This window comes from Pelobates fuscus, chromosome 2 (genome assembly GCF_036172605.1).
Source record: "Pelobates fuscus isolate aPelFus1 chromosome 2, aPelFus1.pri, whole genome shotgun sequence".
Classification (NCBI taxonomy): Eukaryota; Metazoa; Chordata; class Amphibia; order Anura; family Pelobatidae; genus Pelobates; species Pelobates fuscus.
The window spans coordinates 397,804,553-397,828,858 of record NC_086318.1 but is presented as its reverse complement, the minus strand read 5'-3'; the positions used below and the strand labels follow the sequence as shown (position 1 = coordinate 397,828,858).

The 24,306-nt window shown below is 41.0% G+C and overlaps 1 protein-coding gene and 1 long non-coding RNA gene across 4 annotated transcripts in view; one reads left to right on the top strand and one right to left on the bottom strand.

The window, feature by feature from the left end:
- LOC134587478 (uncharacterized) lies at positions 1-23,588 on the bottom strand. The gene is made up of 3 exons (XR_010086633.1): positions 23,509-23,588; positions 5,368-5,625; positions 1-95 (listed from the first exon to the last, which is right to left on the bottom strand). It is a non-coding gene; the product is annotated as an uncharacterized LOC134587478 (long non-coding RNA).
- Positions 5,405-24,306, top strand: part of HHAT (hedgehog acyltransferase) — a 523,006-nt gene continuing 504,104 nt past the window's right edge. For all 3 annotated transcript variants that reach the window (XM_063443865.1, XM_063443864.1, XM_063443869.1), the window contains exon 1: positions 5,405-5,522. In XM_063443865.1, the coding sequence (XP_063299935.1) occupies positions 5,424-5,522 (99 nt within the window). In that variant the 5' untranslated portion in view covers positions 5,405-5,423. The remainder of the gene's footprint in view (positions 5,523-24,306) is intronic.

Sequence of the window (24,306 nt, the reverse complement as noted above, 5' to 3'; positions counted from 1 at the left end):
TTTTATAAAATAAGGATGGATTCCAAACAATGTTTCAATGGCCTTAGCTCATACACTTCACGACAGCCAGGAAAGAATCTGCTGGGCATTGGAACCTGAATAAGGAAGGAAGAATTAAAAGATGTTATAATGTAGTCATATTAAAATAGGGAAACACGCTTCGATTGTTACAACCTTCCCCCCAACAAATGATATAATAGATAGATTATATAATCCTTTAATTGTACGGTATTTTGTTTTTCTTTTGTTTTAAATACAGCTTGCTTGGTAATGATATGCTTGCACTAACTGTTGTCACAACCGCAAACTCAGGTTGTAGGTCATCGTTTAAAGAGAACAATAAATGTATATATCGGCAATCTTGCGTAACATAATCTCCAGAGCCATGTGGAACTTTCTAAAGAATGGAGGACGTCTGGAGAGAGGTTTGATTTATACCACTACAAATAATGGATTTTTTTAAAGGGACACTATAGGCACCCAGGCCATTTCATCTCATTGAAGTTGTCTGGGTGCAATCTCTTGGTCCCCTATACATGGTAATGTAAAACATTACAGTTTTTGCGAAACTGCAATGTTTTCTTTAGAAGGTTAAGACTGCTTCTAGTGGCTGTCTACCAGACAGCCACTAAAAGTGCTTCCTGATGTTTCATGGAGTTTGACTACATGAAACAATGCTGGACGTCCTCACGCTTTGCATTTGGACATCCAACATCTTCAAATCCCCAATAGGAAAGAATTTCCTATGGGGAATGCTTATTGCATATCGCACTTGCAACGCATGCACATTAAGTTCCTCATCGGCCCTAATGGCGAAGGAGGTGGAGAGTGAGCTAGCACCAAGGGACCTCAGTGCTGGAATAAGGTGAGTGAATTTAAGGGGGTTATTTAACTCTTTGAGTGTTGTGGGGAGCCAGGGGGGAGAAGGGGGTGGTAGAAAGAGACAGGGGGAGAGAGACAAAGAATGGGGCTAAGGGATGAAAGAGTTGTAGCAGAGTGCTGCTATTCCACAGGTTATCTCCACTTAAGATCCCAGTAAGGCTCAGGAACAAGTATTAGAAATCCATAAGGCAATAATTCCAGCAGGCAAGACAATCCAACAATATCCCAACATCAATCCCAATGACTGGACGACACACAGCATCAGGAGCAGAACTGAACTTTTAATCACACAAACTCCTTTTAAAGGTTTCTCCCATGCAAGGGAGGGATTCACATTAATTGGTACAGTAGCCAATAGTACAATAGTTACCTCCCATACATCTCCTCCCATCAGTGTGACACATAATCCACATGATACAGTTTTACCCGGTTTCTGGATATACCCCAAAACAGTCAGGTACAATTATCTAAGTGGCACCCCCTAAGTGGTAGCCCTGATCTGGGTGACCAACATATTAAAAATTCACCCAGATCGGACCAGGGGTTCGGGAGTTAGGTGGAAGAGACAATTTGACCGACCGCACATGAGGTGGTAGCCGAAAAGGGTTCCATGTGTTTTGGCCCTGCGGTCGGTCTCCGTTCGGGAGATAAAATACACAGAAATCCTTGACATCCACCATTAAATCGGTATTCGTATGAAAACCCTTGTTCGGTACTTTTAATTCACTGAATGAGGGGCTGGCCCCTCCGTTCGGGTGTTACGGAGCTCTGGAGGTCTCAGCGGTGTTCGGGTAACTGAGTGTCCGATTTGAGTTCCAGACACTCGACGACCAAACACCGCTGAGTTTTTCGTGCATAAGATGGCCGCCGCCACGTGTTCGTATGCCGAACGGCGGCCACCCAGATACATATACAAAGTACTGATTGCACCAATTAACTTACGGTTAGAGAAGTGTGAAAGCCTAATAAGGTACACACTTCTCTCTGGGGTCGTCTTATGGTTCGGTAGTTTTCATTCGTATGGAATACGGATGAAAACTACCAAACAATCATACGAATGCTACATACAATTTTAGTTATACATGAGAATAAACACACAAGTTGCATTTTTAACATAACCTGCAAAGGGAGTAATACATTCAAAAGTAGGGATAAGAAACACTACGGGGAGTAAGCAATTCAAAAGGGGGTTACGGGACACACAGGTGAAGACCAATTTTTTTTGAGGGGGGGGGGGGGGGGGGGACAAAATGCATCTTTGCCTATGTAGTCAAAAATCTTTGCACCAGTCCTGTGGATAGCCACTCCCAGCCAGACTTTGCACTTTTCCTTTGTTCTGAAGGAACAATTTTATCCACTTTATTATTAATTTACTTGGTCATTAATATGAAAAAATATAGATGGAAAATACCCAATGTAGTCACATGTTCCCGAAAATGTTAATCATATGTTACACCCACTACGCAAAGGAATCTGTTCCCCAGGCTATGTTAACTCAGCAAAAAATGTGAGTCACACCCCACTCATTTATTACAGAATTATCACAGCATATTGTTTTTTAATTAAACATGTAATGACTTAAAGAGAACATTACACTTCATTGCAGTGGTTGTGGTGCTAATGGTCTTTGGAAGCTATACCTCACTTGGTATCAAAAGTTTTGTTTTAAGTCGTTTGACAAATGATTGGGTTTCTCTAAGCTCCTTGAACCTGGTGAAGAGCTTTAAAATATGGCTCCAGCTCAGAGACCACCTTCATATTTCTCTTATGGGAGCTGCATGTCTGGCCATGTGTATGGGCTCAGACCAAGACTATTTGCGAAGGAAGAGTGAGCGTTAACCTGCAGCACACACCTTTTACGTCTCTGATACGTGTCTGAATAATGCGAATGTATGACATCGCATTCCATGCTGTCTTTAAGAGGCTCTGTTGCCAAAATACATTTTATCTCACCTGCTTCTATTTAGTTCCCTGTTTCTGAATATCTCTCTTTATTGTCTGGGTGCTCTATTTTATAACATACATAGGGACTACTTTTCCTTGTGTATAACGGTCAAGTTAGCAAAACTTGTCAATAGGTGGAGTTCAATCCCTTAACATGTTTAAGGTGTTTTGTATCATCCTCCAGAGAGTGAGCTTTAGCTCTGTTGGCTCTGGATGGTATGGCAATACCATCCGTGTCCACACCAGGGAGACTCAGGTATCAATCCTTTCTCCTTTCCTTTCTGTTTTAAAAGGAATGTCACTCTGCTGGTATCAGTAGAAGGTATCTATTAGGGTTCGGATTAGTGTTGGGGTAAGGTAAGGGTTAATGCTGGATTAGGGTTCATGCTGTTTTAGGGATGGGGAAAGTTTAGGGAAAAGGTTAGGGTAGGTTTACAGCTAGAGTTAGTGTAGGAAATTGGGTTAGGGAAAAGGTTTGGTATAGAGATGGGGAGGTTGGTAAAGGTAAAGGTAACGTTAGCGACCTAAAATGTATATCCTAGATATGAGTTATTTAACAATCAGGACTTACTTAAATCTATTTAGAGTTCGTATAATTTAGTTACACTTGATGTGTAAATAGTATTACAAGTAATACTGTGAAAAGATAAATTACTTTGTGTCAGTATTACTACTCATTTTATTTTATTTACTTTTATACTCATGTATTCTATGTAATTTTCTTTTAGTCAATTAATATTTTTATACTACATTGCTGCCTGGACCATTTCCTCCATAGTTGTATCACTCTATGCTGTTTTCTGAGAGCTGTTGGGAGACTCCACACATTGTGAGTGTATTTCCATTTGATTAATTATTCCGTCTCATACTCCCTGGAACAATCACTAAACAGGTGCAACATAGTAGATCTAACTGATAGCTCTACACACTCTAAGTGCATTTCATTTTTTCTTCTACCCATACTGCACTACATACCCATTGTACTGTCTCTTCCTGTTTTATTACATATTCACCAACACCCGAGAATTCCACAAGGCACTAGTCCCTCCTTCTATAGCATACAGATTATAATGTGCTAGTAAAGGCTCAGATTGCAATGTGCTAGCATGGGGCAGACTATAGTGAGTTAGTAAAGGCTCAGATTGCAATGTGCTAGCATGGGGCAGTTTATAGTGATTTAGTAAAGGCTCAGATTGCAATATGCTAGCATGGTGCAGATTATATTGAGTTAGTAAAGGCTCGGATTGCAATGGTCTAGAATGGTACAGATTATAATGTGCTAGTAAAGGCTCAGATTGCAATGTGCTAGCATGGGGCAGACTATAGTGAGTTAGTAAAGGCTCAGATTGCAATGTGCTAGCATGGGGGCAGTTTATAGTGAGTTAGTAAAGGCTCGGATTGCAATGGTCTAGAATGGTACAGATTATAATGTGCTAGTAAAGGCTCAGATTGCAATGTTCTAGCATGGGGCAGTTTATAGTGAGTTAGTAAAGGCTCAGATTGCAATATGCTAGCATGGTGCAGATTATAGTGAGTTAGTAAAGGCTCAGATTGCAATGTGCTAGCATGGGGCAGTTTATAGAGAGTTAGTAAAGGCTCAGATTGCAATGTGCTAGCATGGGGCAGTTTATAGTGAGTTAGTAAAGGCTCAGATTGCAATATGCTAGCATGGCGCAGATTATAGTGAGTTAGTAAAGGCTCGGATTGCAATGGTTTAGAATGGTACAGATTAAAATATGCTAGTAAAGGCTCAGATTGCAATGTGCTAGCATGGCGCAGATTATAGTGAGTTAGTAAAGGTGGAGGCTACAATGTGCTAGTGAGGTCTCAGATGACTTACTTTAAGCTTTACATAGATAACAATCACCAACCTACCTATAAACAAGAACTGACACAGGATCTGGGGTCTTACAATGACTTGGCTTCATGAAAGTTTATCATATTAACCAGCAAACAAACTAACACTATTATGCTACCATTCTACTAGAACCCTTGGAGGAGGCCTGCAGGCACTTCAGCAACTACATATTCCAGAGTGCTAACCTTGGTTGTGCCTTAGGCAACTGCCAGAATATTGAGCAGAGCCTCCTCAAGACGGGAGAGAGGGAGTGAATAGGAAGAGAGAAACTGTTTTATTCAATATCCTCAAAACATAACAGGACTACGTGACCTATCCCTTAATGTTTTACTGACCCCAATAAAGGTCCTTCAGGCATAGGTGTAGGTTAGTAGTCACATTATTCTTCACAAAAGGCCAGCGTTTGTCTTTCTACAAAGGGATGGGCAGCCCCATTCTCTTGTAATAAATAATGACTTTTGCTTCTGCAAAATCAAAATCTGAACATCTGCTTAAAGGATGCTTGATTTGCATCTGCAAATTGTATTTTTTATATTGATGAAAGGGTAATTTAATGCAAAGATCTTAAATTAAATTGGTATGGTAGCTGTTTTTGCTTTTAAGAATATTTTTCCATTACGCACAACGTAGGAAAAAAATAAAAAGAAGAAATAATATATATATATGAGTAATGCTACTAGTACTTTAAATTATCTGGAAAGGTTAACTTAGGTTCCTGTATGCTTTATTGCCAGATTTCATGCCTGCCCACGTCTTCAGTCCAACTTTCCGACCTCTGAGTCACTGTCTGAAATCAAAACAAGCAGCTGGACCTCTCAGAACATTGCGATGTGGGAAAGTATGGCTCAAAATGGCTTCCATTGTTCCAGAGTAACTTTATATGGCATGCTTAATATCCTTAGCATTTCACAGAATTCTTAAGATTGTGCTGCCCCATCAGCCTGGGAAAAAACAAACAAAAAAAATGTAAAATTCTAAGAGAAAGTTTAAGAAAACCATAAATGAACAACTGGTGTATATAAAAGCATCAGTACTTTATGCATAAAACAAAACAATATAAAATAGATCAGGAATTTATTTTAAATTATCTCAGATAGGAAATGCTCACCATTGTTTCCACAGGTAGTATTAAAGGGACTCTCCAGTGCCAGGAAAACATATCCATTTTCCTGGCACTGCAATGTTCCTGCAGTGTCTCTCTCCCTCCCACCCCCATCCCATGTTGCTGAAGGGGTTAAAACCCCTTCAGTGACTTACCTGAATCCAGCGCCCATGATCCTCCCCTGCCGTCAGCTGGCAATGGCCGCGGGCATGCATTAGACCTTCCCATAGGAAAGCATTATTCATTATTCAATGCTTTCCTATTGGGATTCCGGCGACGCTGGAGGTAATGAAGTGGTCTGGGTGCCAGGTCCAGCTAGGGTTAACTAATTGTTTTATAAACATAGCAGTTTCAGAGAAACTGCTATGTTTATCAATTAGTTAAGCCTTCCCCTATTTCCTCTAGTGGCTGTCTCACTGACAGCCGCTAGAGGCGCTTGCGTGATTCTCACTGTGAAAATCACAGTGAGAGCACGCAAGCGTCCATAGGAAAGCATTATGAATGCTTTCCTATGTGACCGGCTGAATGCGCGCGCAGCTCTTGCCGCGCGTGCGCATTCAGCCGACGGGGAGGAGAAGAGGCGGATCGGAGGAGGAGAGCAGGAGGAGAGCTCTCCGCCCAGCGCTGGAAAAAGGTAAGATTTAACCCCTTTCCCCTTTCCAGAGCCGGGCGGGAGGGGGTCCCTGAGGGTGGGGGCACCCTCAGGGCACTCTAGTGCCAGGAAAACGAGTATGCTTTCCTGGCACTAGAGTGGTCCTTTAAGCATATTGCAAAGCAATAATGAGATTTTTTTATTTTTTTGGATCAAAAAATTAATGGATAGAAATAAAAAGGAAATGCAAATGGCTTGCAGCTATATTTTTTTGTCACACTGGAGTTGAAATGTTGTCTTTTCTTGTTTATATATTTTAACTGCAAGAAACATAAATACACAAACACTTGCAGATAAACTGACACACACACACACAGCCAGACACACATACACACGCACGGACAGAAGCAGAAACACACACTGAATTCCATATCATCCATATTATGTATGTGTATTTTATCGCAATTCTGTTTCTTACTGTTCAGTTGCACAAGGATAGAGTAATTTGGGTTTATTAGGGAGCAAGAGTCATCACATTATATCCTTCCACAGCTGCTGCAGAGTGCAAGGACAGCCGACAATGTTGCACAATGAGGGTTCAGCTCCACAGGACACTGAACTGCATAGGGTCCACAGCCAAAATGGGCCAGTTTCAGTGGGCCCCTTATAATTGTACATGTGAGCTGTCTCTATGAAACTCAGCATTTAGTAAATATGGTTATAGCCTACCTCTAAAGATTAGCCAATTCACCCAGTAAACATAAAATATAAATAAGTGTAACCCCTCTAGGAGCACCCGTTACATAAGTATATATTTTAGAACAGTTTTAACGAGGGACACACAAGTGCAGAGAATGTATGTAGACTTTGAAATTATTCTATTATATTGGTAGGTGAACCTCAGGAATAATAAAACAAATAAAATGTATTTCTAATGCCCCCAGTAAGTATACTGCAAATTACAGCGGTTCTTCAAATAAGGTTATGTGCCCATTTTACAGGGTGTCATATTTTTCCCAGCATTCCTAAAACCCAATCTATGCAAGATAAGTCAGGATATGTCAGAACACTACTAAAGTCAACAAAAAAACTCTACCTTACTTACCTGTCTCTTTCTCTCTCTTAAAGGTCAGCACTCTACTCTCTCCTCTAGTTCTGCTTCCCCCCCACCTTGTTTGGTTTCTAACCCCCTCGATGTCCTTCCTATTGTGGTTTTATAGACTCCTATAGACTGTAAGCTCGTTTGAGCAGGGTTCTCATAAACCCATTGTTCCTGTAACATTTTGTATTTGTCTCATTTATTGTGAAATTTCCCCTTTTTATAATATTGTAAAGCCCTGCAGAATATGTTGGCCCTATGTAAATGCCAAAAACAAAAACAAAATGCAATCAATCTAACAGTGTTTAATGATTTTGTATACAAACAAAAAACTCACTGCTCATTAATATGAGGTTGAGTGATGTGGAGCTCTGGGGTAAACATTTACTGTGAGTTTCATAGCTGAGGAGCTCAGTGACAAACATACACACTATGAATTTCACACTTAACATTGAGTTTTATGGCTGGATGGCTCTGTGACAAACTCATACACAGTGTGAATGACCTATTTTTATTGTTGTGGTGAAACAGCTGTACACACCGAACATTACAATGGGGTTTTGTTCTGTGGAATTTTGTGAGACACACATACCAAATTTATAGAAACATAGAATGTGACGGCAGATAAGAACCATTCGGCCCATCTAGTCTGTCCAATTTTATAAATACTTTCGTTAGTCCTTGGCCTTATCTTAAGTCTAAGATTGCCTTATGCATATCCCACGCATGCTTAAACTCCTTCACTGTGTTAACCTCTACCACTTCAGCTGGAAGGCTATTCCATGCATCCACTACCCTCTCAGTAAAGTAATACTTCCTTATATTATTTTTAAACCTTTGCCCCTCTAATTTAAGACTATGTCCTCTTGCTGTGGTAGTTTTCTTCTTTTAAATATAAATGTTAAGGTTTATTTCTGTGGAGCTCTGTGACACAATGAAACACACCACACATTAGTGACAGCATTATTCTTTATTATGTCAATTGTTGAAAATTCATAATGAAGTAAAAACATTACTTAATATTTTAGGCCAAGTATCCTGAACAAATTCTAGAATGTTTTCAGTTAAAGCTCTTTTGGCTTAAAATTTGAAATTCACTTTGAATTCCTGACAATTCACATTTTAGCGAATAATCCTGTGTGAGTTTGATTGCTGGAGCTCTGTGATACACTCATACATACCACACATTACTGAGCTCCTAAAATAGGGGAACTTCAGGATAGCCAAACAGGACAAACTTTGATATCATGGAAGATATATCCTATAAAATATGGACATATAAAGATATGCCTGGGTATGGAATAAACACAGTTCTGTCTATAGTGACTTGTTGAAATTGATATAATTGTGGACGGAGACCATAATCTAAGTTGTGAGCAAGTTTTGTCTGGTCCAGGCCTGTCTCAGTCCTTCCTAGGGTGTGGTGGAACATTCCTGTGGTTTATAAGGAATTGATCTGTCCTTTTGGATTGTGTAATATTAACTTTTTCCTTAGAATTAAAAATCCTCAGATTTTTTTTTCTTTTGCTGTCTGCCTAGAGATGCTTAAATGAAAGTAATTTGGATTAACACATTTGTAGGACCTATAAACAGATACTTAAATGTGCTGGTTAAGATAAAAGATAACACACATTTCCTACAACAATCTTCACTCTAGTACAAGTATACATACAAGGAAAATTTATAATAATCTTTTTAATGACATACAAAATCCACACTTTTCATGGCACGATGCCTATGCGTAGGAAGATTTAAATGTGACAACACTCAGCATTCTAGAGTTTGCTCCTTAAACACAGAGTAAAAACCTAAATTCTTACCATGGCTTCTAGTTCCTCCCCGTCACCCTTACAAGGCTTTCCCCCAACTGTTCCACTTCTCTGGATTTATCTTACACATTTACCCCAAATCTATACCTCTCTCTGATTTCCACCTGCCTTGGTCACTTTCTGGACTCTGTTGCACAACTTCCTTTTATTGTCTCTATTGCTAACTTCTCAATTGATCTGTGAATAAAATCTACATTGAATGACTGTCCCTTAGTCATCAATCAAACAACAAAATGACTGCACGCAAGTTCTTCCTGTTCTTGCCTTAGACAGTGGAGGTGCTCCGTATACTAGGACACCATAAATTCAATAGAAACTGAAATTAAAAAAAAAAACAGGCAACACTCCAGGTAGCTCACAGGTAGAAGTTTATTTGGGAAAGATCCACCCCTCAGAAAATTTGACTTTTCAGCTAAACATCCTAATCATGTTAAAGCACGATCAATGCAATTTAGCCATTTTCTGTAGGCTGGAACTCCCCCAAATAAACTTGTAGATGTGAGCATACTAGGAGTTTTGCCTGGATTTATGTGAATCCCTTAACCATCAATCATCTTTTTTCCAATCAATCATCTCCTTTGTTGGTGCCAAAGGTGGGATTCAGAATTATGTCTCAAAATGAACATGTTCGCCCATTGCGCAGCTCATTTGGTTTATGATTAGGGTACATTTCAGCTTTGAGTTTTGGAATTCGACTTATCACCTGATCGGCCCAACTTTAAACAAATTGCAGTTTGAACCAAAACAAATCTAGCTCTCAAAAACTAGATGCTCAGATTGAATTATTCATATGTAGAAGATCCTCTGAAATCTATTCAAAGGTTCATTTAAGAATTCAAGCATGTATTTTCCTCCTGCAGATTTGACGTCTACTACAAGCCCAAACAAAAAAACATAATAAGGAAAAGACAGAACTTCACAAGTGATTATTTGTCAGATGGCAAGAATAATAAGAACAACTTTTATTTTTTGTATCGAACCTGTGAAGGAAAACAAACAAACATATGCCTTACAAATTATGGAAAGGTGATGTAGAGGAGAGCTTCACTACAGGAGGTCTCCAAATCAAATGTTGCAATCTAGCTACAAGAGCACGGGTTTAACACCCAAGAGTCTACCCATCAGAAACTGTTCAAAATCATGGAATCCTTTGCTTTTAGGGTATCCACTGTGCAAAGAATTGATACTATGGAACATATTTCTGTATAGAAAGTTGAAACTCTTTAGAACAAACTGATGTTTATTTAAGACACAAGTTCTGTAGAAAAACAAATTGAATGATTTTTGTTGATTGCGCAGTGTATTATTTCGTACTTGCATCAAAATTACTCTAGATTTTCATTGGTGGGTTTTGGGCCTGTTGATTCCTTTTTGAAAAGCAATTGCAGAGTTTTTCCCCCCAAGATTTAGTTAGTAACAGGATATCTAACAGTATATTTATAAAGTAAAAAAAAAAAATCAAAGTAGGGGAGGGTGAAGATTTTTAAGACACACATGGATCTATTGCAGCTTTGATGGTTAGAATGTTCCTGTGTAATTAAAACCGGTTTACCTTTTTGACTATAACAAGCTACCTTAGAAAGTGGTAAAAGAATTAGCTTTTATGCTTTTCCAAGGGCATACATACCCCATTTCCTGTCACCAACCTATATTAATAATACAGAACAAATGTTAGAAGTAAGAATGCTTACAGTGGTTACCAGAATAAGGCATCTGGTTTAGATCGTGTAATGTGAAGAAATAAATGAAACCAAGATGCTTCAGCAATCATGTTAACCCTATTCACTGCCAGACCTATCAACGTTAAATAGCATTAGGGGTGACTCACAGATAGAGTGATAAAAGTACGACAACTTGAGTGTGAAAGAAGGAACACAAAAGCTTGGGCTGGAGAAATTGGTGTAACACAGGAAGAGACTGAGCAATTTGAGCTTTGAGATTTCACTAGGGGTGGTATTATTGAATGGGTCCATGACAGTATGGAAAAGGTGCTGATGTGCTTTAAAGATTGTCTTTAAAAAATATTGCTCTGGAGTATGATGCATGAAAAGAAAAACTAGCAAAGTTCTGAAAGTCAGCACTCATAACCTACAAGAAAGAACTAGAGAAAGTTGTAATCACCCTTGCTATCTGTGATCGATGTTTGGTGGCTAGCCAACTGCTGTGGACTACACGCACGATGATGTTCATTCACAACCCCCATCATGGGTTTCGCCACTATCTCTATGGGAATATGGACGCAATGCAGGTTATTCAGTTTTAGCTGGGGGGGAGGGGGGTCACTGTTCAGCAGGTAATCATTAGCTAAAAGTACAGGGCATGTGTGAGACACTGTTATTGCCATTACCTGCCGGTGGGTATGTCCATGCTCATACCCAGCACATTCTGTGTTGGTTATGCATCAAAAAGAGACACTGGCAGATTGTGAAGAAGCATATTAGGCTTTTAAGGATGAAGTGAAATGATCATCCAGATATAATAGAGTAAGGACAAGTGAGGGGGTAGCCCTTGGTTAGATATTATAAATGCAGAAGGAGAGGTCTGTCCCTGGATAGAGATTTAAAAATCAAATCTTTATTCTTAATATACTAAAAAGGAAATAAACAACACACGTGAAAATAATCAAGTGACCTAGGTCAAATAATAATAGGGGAGAGAAAAAACATAATGATGGACATACACTAGGTAGAGATTAGCTCGGGGGGGGGGGGGAATACCCTAATCAGTTCTGATAGTGCTAATGATACAGATGTAGTAAATAATCAAAACCAATAGAGAGAAACACTGTAGCCTAACAGTGGATACAAGTAATATAATGTAGGCCATAGATAACATCTTATAGGAATCTTGTATACCACACTACGCTGTGTTGCAAAGCCACAGGTGGTTGGTAATAACAATGTGGTGATGCGTCTCAACAAAGTGAATAACTGGCTTTGTATCAAAAGCAAGCATAAATAAAAAAATAAAAAAAATAATACAAATAATTAAGTTACCCAGATATACAAGCCAGAAAATGATTATGATGGCAGAAATCGAATAAGTATAAACATAACATATCCTAAACAAACTGGTTTAGTAATATAGTATACACTGATTAACTACCTAGAAATCTGGCGGAGAGTTATATAGAAGAGAGAGAGAAATGTCTGTGCCTTCAAGGGCAACTATATAACCATAAAAGTCTAGATAACTCACTGCCTGGTAAACTCAGCTGATAAGATGCCGACTGATACCCATATCAGCTATGGGGAGGTTCTTAAGAGGAGGTAAGACTGTCTGTGCCTTTGAGGGCACCTATCTTCCGTCAAATGTCTAACTGGCTGCCTCAAACAAAGAACAGTGAAGTTCTAAAGAGGAGGCAAATCTGTCTGTGCCTTCAAGGGCACCTACCAATTTCTGTCTAACTAACTGCCTCAAAGAAAGAATCAAAGGTCCAAAAAGTGACCCTAATCACCTAATTCCTGTTGTCAAACGAGATACTGGAAACTCGAGGAAAAGGTACTCAGTTTATCGAAGTAGGTAAGTAGGGTCGATAGAGTAGAATGAGCCCCGACACGCGTTTCGCAGGTCTGTGGCTCTTCGGGGGGGGGGGGGGGGGACCTCTCCTTCTGCATTTAGCATATTAGGCTTTACTTGTGTGGATAAACAGCAAACAGTTATAACATATTAGTTACTTAAAACAGCAGCCAGCAGCGTGAAAGGCAAAAGGAAGAGAGACAAAGAGCAAGTAAAAAAAAACCCAAAGAACTTCCTTCCTGTGAGTACCAACAAGTTCATATCATATATGAGCAGTACTCTGAACTGCACAGCTCCATCTGCAGCTCCAGTGCTAATTATATTGATGTTATGCAGTACATGCTGTTGTATTTCCCAACATTCTGTATCCTCACTTGCAGGACGATTGATGTCAGATGGACTTGAAATTAAAATTGGAAGCTTCACACTCTAACAAGATAAACTGAACAATATTGCTTCCCTTGGGTTTAATATTGAAGCTGCAAGGGCTGAACTAGCAAAAGGGTAATTGAATGGGTCTATACATACATTCATGTTCTTCCAGTTGTTAAAAATAAACTACAAATCCATGAATTAACTTGACTGTAGTTACAGCTCATATTTTAATGAACAGACTTCTTTATGACTTGAGATAAATTTATTTTAGATTCACGTCTGGATAAAAAGACACGGCTTAAAGCTTACTTTGGGCTGGCTCTTTAGACAAACAGATAGTAGCATAAACATACAGTATACGGATACCCAGTTCTGGAGAGCTAAATATTGAAACTGAAATATTTTAGATTTGTGAGTTAGGGATGGAGAACAAACAGAGAAACACTGCAACCCTTGGATAAGTTGCAGCGTGGACCAATATATTAACATAAAATAAAGAAAATAACTTTAATGTGAACAAAACTATAAATGATAAAACAAATGGACAGACTGCACCAAATGGGATTATAACAAAGATTTGTTGCTGAACAGGCTAAATACGACAGATAGATGCCTATTGACGCTGGCTATTTCCCAAGTGGGAATGTTTAACATTCTGTAATCACTTTGCCCGTTCTCTTAGTTATTGAAACAGATGAACAAATCATGAAAGAAGCCACCTAGTCCACAAACAAAATGTTGGTGCAATTGAAATTTTTTTACAAAGTCTTATTTATCCACATCTACCGAACGGCAGTACTGAAAGTTGTCGACATCACTTTTCTATGGTGATTATCCTGTATGTTAGATCACTGCCAACTCTAAGCAATGCATGACAGTTAATCATCAGTATGTTTTGCAACGAGGCCAAACTTCCTCCACTATTTATTTTTTATTTTTATTATTCTCCAAAACCATTACTATAACAATATGCAGCCAAGAAACAAAAATCCTAGAACGTGTTTCCAGATGCTTGAAGCTAGTTTACCACTTTATGTGTCACTGGAAAAACGATCTATTTCAAGTTTACAAACAGTGAGCAAAACACCATCTTTGGAAATGATTTGTCTGCGAAAAGTGAGACAAGAAAAATATAAATCATACTCTGCCAGAGAAAGCTTTAACTGGACATGAGACCTGCAGAAACTATACAATCTATAAAGCTATCCAACTCTGCTGCAGTAGAAAACTAAAAGGTTACTCCAACCACCATAACCACTTTACTGATTTGAAATGTCATGCACTCATATGTACTGCATATAACTGCTGAGCTCTCTAATACATTTATACACACTGCATACTACACCACATTACCAACATATTGGTTGGTTGGCGAAAGTCTGTGAGTCGCCTGCCTTGGTTGGCAAAAGTGACGTTGCGAAGCGCCACGAGCGTCACCCGTCTCCAATCTCGGAATGCGTCCAACACTCCCCTCACTTGGCACACATGTCTGTAAGAGGGGGGGGGGGGAGATCGAGTTGGCAAAGGGGTCTGAGACTGCCAAGGGCGGCGCTGTCAATCAAAACAGTGCGTCGTCTTCCCCCCGAATGTACAGCATCTCTCTGGGACCTCCCCTGCCTCAAAACAGCTCAGAAGTGCATGTATACGCCATGTTTGTAGAGGAAGATGGTGTGGGCAAATTGTACAGGGAAATAAAAGGATAGGAGGAAATTGGGAATAACAGTAGAAAAACAAAAAAGACAAAGAAACGTAAATTAATACAAATAAAATAGATACACATCTTAATAGAATGAATTAAGTCTTTATTATCTATATATTTTGGGGAAAAATCAATACATAATTAAGCTATATCTATTAGTAGTTTTTATAGATGAGTTGGGAAGAAAGTTTATTTTATAAACCAGAAGAAAATTATGGATTACCTTATATACTCGAGTATAAGTTGAGTTTTTCAGCACATTTTTTGTGCTGAAAAACCCCAACTCGACTTATACTCGAGTCAATGTCTGTATTATGGCAACTTACATTGCCATAATACAGACAAGGACCTCCGGGCTCATTACAAGCCCGGCGGTCCTGTTGGGGGCTGGCAGGAAGCTGTTCCTTACCTTTCCTGCAGCTCCTGTCAGATGCCTCCTCCTCCGCGCTGGTCCGGTCAGCTCCCTTCTCCTCCACTGTAAGTCTCTCGAGAGCCGCGGGGTCAGAGCGTTGCCACGGGTTACTGTGGAAACGCTCCGCGTGGCCGCAAGACTTACAGTGGAGGAGAAGGGAGCTGACCGGAACGGAGGTTAGAGAAGGGAGCTGACAGGAGCTGCAGGAAAGGTAAGTAACAGCTTCCTGCCAGCCCCCCTCCTACACAGCCCATCCACTGGACCACCAGGGAATAAGAGCCCCCCTCCCTGGCCAGCTAACAAGCAGGGAGGGGGGACGAATAACAATTTAAATAATAATAAAATAAAATAATATTTTTAAAAAAAAAATATGACAAAAAATGTTTTAGATTAAAATTATAATTAAAAAATAATAATAATAAAAATGCCCACACCCCACCAAGGCTCTGCATCACATACACAAACACACACTGCATTCATACACACACACACACACACTGCACTCATACACACACACACACTGCACTCATACACACACACACACACTGCACTCATACACACACTGCATTCATGCACACACTGCATTCACACACACACTGCACTCATGCACACACTGCACTCATACACACACACTGCATTAATACACACACTGCATTCACACACACACACACACACACACTCTGCATCCATACACACACACACTGCATTCATACACACACTGCACTCATACACACACACTACACTCATACACACACTACACTCATACACACACTGCACTCATACACACACACTGCATTCATACACACACACACACACACTGCATTCATTATATACACACACTGTAAATAAATATTCAATTAATATAATTTTGGGGGGATATAATTTTATTTAGAAATTTACCAGTAGTTGCTGCATTTCCCACCCTAGTCTTATACTCGAGTCAATAAGTTTTCCCAGTTTTTTGGGGTAAATTTAGGGGTCTCGACTTATATTCGGGTCGGCTTATACTCGAGTATAAGTTATATATAAACAATAGACATAAAGTGTGATCTTTTGGCTCATATAAACTCTCAGGGAAATTCTATTCCCGGAAGGTATTGTCAGGATCGGGACAGGGATCCAACACGCAGAGTACAAACAGTAGCCAGATACGTATACCGGACCTTAGAATGGCCGGACTAACGTAAGTAGTACAGTATAGAATGGTCAAAGACAAGCCGAGGTCGAGGGTAACAGAAGACAGGTAAGCGAGAGACAAGCCGAATCAAGGGTAACAGAGATAAGCGGAGTAAGGTAAACAAGCCGGGTCAAAACCAAAAGGGATAATAGAATACACAAGCACTGAGTGACTAGAACAAGCTAGAACCACGACAGGGCAATGAGCTAATGAAAGAAGCTCTGTTAAATACCCTGTTCAGAGCAGTAACCACGCCTCCAAGGCGTCCTGATTGGTCCTGCAGCAATTGACTGACAGGTCGTTCCGGGGGAGTGTCCTGATGACTACTTCCTGCCTAGATGCTGTAAAAGGCAGTCACTCCCTCGCGGCCGGCCTAGCATGACCGGATAGACCGCGGGGAAGGGAGCCATCAGACCGTCTGGATGGAGGAACAGCTAAGTCTCTACCTCTTTCGGAGGTAGAGACCACAGGTACCCTGACAGTACCCCCCCTCTCAGATACGCCCACCGGGCGGAATGAACCGGGAAGAGATGGGAAGCGAGAGTGATACGCCCTGCGGAGACGGGGAGCATGAACATCCTCCTGAGGTACCCAACTCCTCTCCTCAGGACCATATCCCTTCCAATCAACCAGATATTGTACTCTCCCCCGGGAGATTCGAGAATCAATAATAGAGTTAACCTCATACTCCTCCTGACCCTCCACCTGAACGGAGCGAGGAGGGGCTATTGTGGAGGAAAATCTGTTACATATGAGTGGTTTCAGCAATGAAACGTGAAACGAGTTCGGGATGCGTAAGGTATTAGGAAGAGCTAAACGATACGCAACTGGATTGATACGGGTCAGCACCCTGTAGGGTCCAATATAACGAGGAGCGAACTTCATGGAGGGCACTTTTAAACGGATGTTCCTCGTGCTCAGCCATACCCTATCACCTGGAACAAAGACCGGAGCCGCCCTTCTACGTTTATCAGCGTGTTTCTTGACCAACATAGAGTTGTGCACAAGGATTTGTCGAGTTTGATCCCACAACTTCCTCAAATTGGCAACATGAACATCAACCGACGGCACCCCCTGGGAAGGAGAATCAGAAGGAAGAATAGACGGATGAAAACCATAATTCATGAAGAAGGGGCTTGAATGAGTAGAATCGCAAACGAGATTGTTGTGTGCAAACTCCGCCCAAGGAATCAAACCGACCCAATCATCCTGGTGTTCAGAAACAAAGCATCGTAAATATTGTTCAATTTTCTGGTTGGTACGTTCAGCAGCTCCGTTAGACTGAGGATGATAGGCAGAAGAAAAGTTTAATTTAATACCAAGTTGAGAGCAGAAGGACCTCCAAAAGCGGGAAACAAATTGGGAGCCTCTGTCCGATACAATTGGGAGGGTATCCCATGTAGGCGAAAAATCTCCTTAGCGAATATCTCTGCCAATTCGGGAGAAGACGGGAGTTTAGGCAGGGGAATGAAGTGTGCCATCTTAGTAAACCTGTCAACCACGGTGAGGATAACAGTCTGTCTTTTAGAGATAGGTAGATCGACAATAAAGTCCATGCCCAAACAGGACCATGGTTTTTCTGGAACCTCCAAGGGGTGCAGGAATCCACATGGAAGCGTATGGGGTTGTTTGGTTTTAGTACAAACTTCACATGCAGCGATGAACTCCTCAATATCCCTCCGTAAAGCAGGCCACCAGAAGTCCTTAGAGATCAACGCGTAAGTCTTGCGAATACCAGGATGTCCCGCCATCTTGCTATTATGTAAACACTGTAAAAGTTCCAGTTGAAGAGCAGGAGGAACGAAATCACGGCCCGCAGGAGTCTGTTTAGGTGCTAGATGTTGCAACTTAATGATCTCGGCCAGTAATGGAGAATGAATCCTGAGATTCGTATTAGCAATGATATTGCATTTCGGAACTATAGAAGAAAGAACTGGTTCAGGTACAGTAGAAGGTTCATATTGGCGAGATAATGCATCGGCTTTAGAGTTTTTAGAACCAGGTCTGTAAGTCAGTACATAATTGAAGTGAGTCAGGAATAAGGACCAACGAGCTTGTCTAGAGGATAAGCGCTTAGCCTCCCCAATATAGGACAAGTTTTTGTGGTCCGTCAAAATCGTAATAGGGTGTAGGGTCCCCTCCAACAAATGTCTCCACTCCTTTAAGGCTTTAATGACTGCTAACAGTTCCCTTTCCCCAATGTCATATCTGCTCTCAGGCCCAGAAAATTTCTTAGAGAAGAAACCACAAGGGTGTAACGGTTTATCCACCCCTAACCTTTGAGACAGAACAGCCCCAACTGCTGTCTCAGAGGCATCGACCTCGAGCAAGAAAGGCAGAGTCGTATCAGGATGGACTAGAATGGGAGCCGAGGCAAAAAGTTCCTTGAGAGTCTTGAAAGCACCAAGAGCTTCCTTAGACCAGAACTTAGTATCAGCCCCTTGTTTGGTCATATTGGTAATAGGCGCAATGATAGAGGAGTATCCTTTAATGAAGCGCCTATAGTAGTTGGAAAAACCAATAAACCTTTGGATAGCCTTGAGTCCTTTGGGCAAGGGCCAGTCTAAAATAGATTGGAGTTTTACAGGATCCATTTTAAAACCTTCCCCAGAAATCACGTATCCAAGAAAGTCTACCTGAGACTGATCAAAACTGCACTTCTCCAATTTGCAATATAGACCATGTTGCAGCAGCTTGTGTAATACCTTTCTGACCTGTCTATGGTGAGTCTCAATCTCCTTAGAGTGTATTAGTATGTCGTCCAGGTAAACAATAACACAATCGTGTTGAAACTCCCTAAGTACCTCATTAATCAAATCTTGAAATACTGCAGGAGCATTGCATAGTCCAAATGGCATAACAGTGTATTCGTAATGGCCATACCGGGTATTGAATGCCGTCATCCACTCGTGACCTTGCTGGATTCTCACCAAATTGTAAGCCCCTCTGAGATCTAACTTGGTGAAGATTTTGGAGCCCTTAAGACGATCAAATAACTCGGTAATCAGTGGGATAGGATAGGCATTTCTGACAGTTATTTTATTCAAGCCTCGGTAATCGATACAAGGTCTCAGCGTGCCATCCTTCTTCTTAATGAAAAAGAACCCAGCCCCGGCCGGAGAAGAAGACCTCCTGATGAATCCCTTTTCTAAATTCTCCCGAATATACTCCTCTAGAACCGAGTTTTCCTGAACAGACAAAGGATATACATGGCCCCTCGGAGGCATAGTGCCGGGTAGAAGCTTAATCTTACAGTCAAATGACCTGTGTGGAGGCAAAGAATCGGCATTCTTCTTGTCAAACACTGCCCTTAAGTCTAGGTAAAGGTCTGGTATTTGTCTTTCTGTGGACTGAGTAGGATTTTCCGATATGTTAATATTAGCTAATGGAGAAACCTTGCACAAACACCGATCCTGGCAGCCCTGACCCAACGAGAGTATCTCTCCTAACTCCCAATCGATAATAGGGTTATGTTTTTTCAACCATGGGTACCCCAGAACTATGGGAACGGAAGGAGACGAAATGAGCATAAGAGATAAATTCTCCACGTGTAGGATACCAACATTTAAATCAATGGGTATGGTCTCACGAAAGATAACAGGGTCTAGTAGTGGTCTACCATCTATGGCCTCAACGGCCAAAGGTGTCTCCCTTAGTTGGGATGGGAAATTGTTCTTACTAGCAAAGGCTTGGTCGATAAAATTCTCAGCAGCACCGGAATCTATCAATGCCATAGCCCTTACTACTTCCTTCCCCCAAGTTAAGGAAACTGGTAGCAGAAGTCTGTGATCTTTATAATTAGGAGTAGAGGACAAAATAGAAACACCCAAGGCCTGTCCTCTAGAGAGACTTAGGTGCGAGCGTTTCCCGGGCGGTTAGAACAGTTCGAGAGTAAATGACCCTTGGCTCCACAATACATACACAAACCCTCTCTTCTTCTGTGCTGTCTTTCCTCCTCAGAGAGGCGGGTATACCCTATCTGCATAGGTTCAGTAAGTAAAGATATCGTGGAGTCAGGACTTGGAAAAGCGGGAGCTAACCTAAAAGAAGGTCTCTGGTTCCTCTCTCGAGTGTTCTGTCTCTCTCTTAGACGTTCATCTATACGAGAGATGAACGAAATTAAATCCTCTAAATTCTCAGGGAGTTCTCTGGTAGCAACCTCATCAAGGATTACATCAGATAGGCCATTCAAAAATACATCCATATACGCCTGCTCATTCCACTTGATTTCTGCCGCCAGAGACCTGAACTCTAGTGCATAATCCACCAGTGTTCGGTTCTCCTGTCTCAGGCGCAACAGTAATCTGGCTGCATTAACCTTTCTACCTGGAGGATCAAATGTTCTTCTAAAAGCAGCTACAAATGCGTTATAGTTATAAACTAATGGGTTATCGTTCTCCCATAGTGGGTTGACCCATCTCAGAGCTTTCTCAATGAGTAGGGTGATAATAAATCCTACTTTTGCCCTATCTGTAGGATAAGAGCGAGGTTGCAATTCAAAGTGAATACTAATTTGGTTTAAAAAACCACGACACTTCTCAGGAGCCCCACCATAGCGTACTGGGGGGGTAATGTGAGAAGAAGCACCCACTGTGGCTACCTCTAGACCTGAACCGACAGGAGAAACAGGGGTATTACGTATCTCCTCTGGTGGGTTATTGGCACAAGCTAATAGAGCCTGTAGCGCAAGCGCCATCTGATCCATTCTGTGATCCATGGTTTCAAACCTAGGATCAGGAGCAGCCAGCTGACTGTTTGTACTTGCAGGATCCATTGGCCCTGTCGTAATGTCAGGATCGGGACAGGGATCCAACACGCAGAGTACAAACAGTAGCCAGATACGTATACCGGACCTTAGAATGGCCGGACTAACGTAAGTAGTACAGTATAGAATGGTCAAAGACAAGCCGAGGTCGAGGGTAACAGAAGACAGGTAAGCGAGAGACAAGCCGAATCAAGGGTAACAGAGATAAGCGGAGTAAGGTAAACAAGCCGGGTCAAAACCAAAAGGGATAATAGAATACACAAGCACTGAGTGACTAGAACAAGCTAGAACCACGACAGGGCAATGAGCTAATGAAAGAAGCTCTGTTAAATACCCTGTTCAGAGCAGTAACCACGCCTCCGAGGCGTCCTGATTGGTCCTGCAGCAATTGACTGACAGGTCGTTCCGGGGGAGTGTCCTGATGACTACTTCCTGCCTAGATGCTGTAAAAGGCAGTCACTCCCTCGCGGCCGGCCTAGCATGACCGGATAGACCGCGGGGAAGGGAGCCATCAGACCGTCTGGATGGAGGAACAGCTAAGTCTCTACCTCTTTCGGAGGTAGAGACCACAGGTACCCTGACAGGTATGCAGGCTTGAATAAATGTAAATAGTTAAAAGAACTTGTCTAGAAATAATTAGTGTTATAAGTGTTATGGTTTAAAAGCTAAAAGTGAAGCGTGGTACAGATGGTTCTGAAAGTTAAGTGCTGTGTAAATGTTTCTAATAAAAGTGGCACAATTCGAAGTCGATATTCAAACCCCAGAGTTGTAAGTTACTGAGGAAGAATATCCACTTAATTTCATTTTGTCCTAGACATTTATTAAAGTCAACATCAATTTCCAATGACCTTTTCAATGCCAAAAGTCCCAGTATTTTATTATCTTCCTAAAGTCCTCAAAAATCCAGAACATCCACCCGGAAGACCTATAGTCTTATGCATAAATTCTATATCATGCAGGCTATCATATGTCGATAAATGCCTACAACCCATCGTCCAGAAATTTCCCAGTTATCTGAAAAACACTGGCAGTATTTTCAGACATATACATGAAATTGACTGTAAGGAAGATTATTACTTAGTTACTGCCGATGTAAGCTCCCTCTACACGATTATCTCACATGAAAGGGGATTCTCAGCAGTTAACTTCTTCTTGGAGGACTCCCACATTTTTAAACCAGACCAAATAGATTTTATAATGCAAGCCATAAAATTAATCTTAACCAGTAATTACTTTTGGTATGATGGCATTTTTCATCTACAGGCATGTGGAACGGCGATGGGCACCAGGTTTGCACCTAGCTATGCCAATCTATTTATGGCAGATTGGGAACGCCAACATCTACAATTAGATCATGGCTGGGTGGAGGGCCTGGTGACCTATCGCCTTTACATAGATGACCTATTTTTTATTTGGAAAGGCACAGAGGACACTTTACAAAAAATTTTAAATCAGCTAAATAATAATGAGTGGGGCATAATTTTAACTACTAATTTTAGCAAACAAACTGTAAAGTTTTTAGAGCTCGATATTTTTTTAGACAACAATAAAGTGAAAACAAAGACATATTTTAACCCCTTAAGGACCAAACTTCTGGAATAAAAGGGAATCATGACATGTCACACATGTCATGTGTCCTTAAGGGGTTAAAGACGTAAACGTCAATAGTTTTATTCACACTTCAAGCTGCCACTTCTCACCATGGCTAAATAGTATACCCAAGTCCCAATTTATTCGTAGCAAAAGGAATTGCACGAATGATGACACTTTTAAAAAAACAGGCTATCAAATTAACAATAGATTTATTGGAAAAAGGCTATAAGGAAGAGATGCTGTAAAACACTTTGACACAGGTCTCACAGATGCAGAGGTATACTGTATTACAAGAAAACGATAAAACAGAAAAAGAAAAAGAAACAGATGTACCTATTATATGCAATTATGCAGCTATAACAATATGGCACTAAAAATCATTTTTGATAAACAATGACCCATCCTAAAACAGGATCCCCTCTGTCCCAGTTCCTACCAGATAAACCAAAAGTAAGTTTTAGGGGTGTCCCCAAGTTAAATAGATTATTAGGGAAAAATCATATTAAAAAAAAAGAGAGAATCCCAACCTTCCTGGATAAAGGAAAGGGATTCTTTGGATGTGGCAAATGCATGGCATGTAGGGGCACAAACAATAAAAAAAGACATATAACATTTAAACACTCAACAAATGACGAAGAATTCCTTAGAAAAGAATTAATAACCTGTCACTTGGTGCAAACATGGCGTATACATGCTCTTCTGAGCTGTTTTGAGGCAGGGGAGGTTCCAGAGCCATGCTGTACGTCCGTGGGGAAGACGATGCACTGTTTTGATTGACAGCGCCGGCCCTGGCTGCCTCAGATCCCTTTGCCGACTGCATATTTCCACCCCCTCCTCTTACATACAGATGCATGTGTGCCAAGTGAGGGGAGTTTTGGAGGCGGTCCATGATGCCGCGTGATTGGAGACGCGTGACGCTTGCAGCGCTTCGCAACGTCACTTCCGCCAACCAAGGCTGGCACCTCACGGACTTCCGCCAACCAACACTGACCACCAATGACATTGAGAGGCATTAAGGGTGCCAAAAAATCGGTGAATCAAATACTTAACCCCCACATTTACACCAATTAGGATAATTAAAGAGACTCCTAAGCTTTAAAAATTGGACAATTACCAACCTATTTGACCCAAGGGGAAGGTCTACAATGATTTAAAAAAAGAAAGATTCTCAGGACTATACCCACAGCTGACTGAAGAAGCGCTACAAGAGTGAAACGCGTTTCGGCCATAGTCAGGACTTTTACTTGCTACATTAATATATATATTTATTTTTAATTTATATTATATGCTATAAAGAAAACAGAGAACAAAAAGTTCAGTGTCTCTGGGTGTACACCTGTGCAAACAGCCCCGGATAACCCGAGGAAGTAATGCCGAGTGTCTACTCAGAGACTAGTGTACCAATTTGAGACTCCAGATGTCTCAAGAAGGGGCCTAACCCCATATATACAAAATCAAAC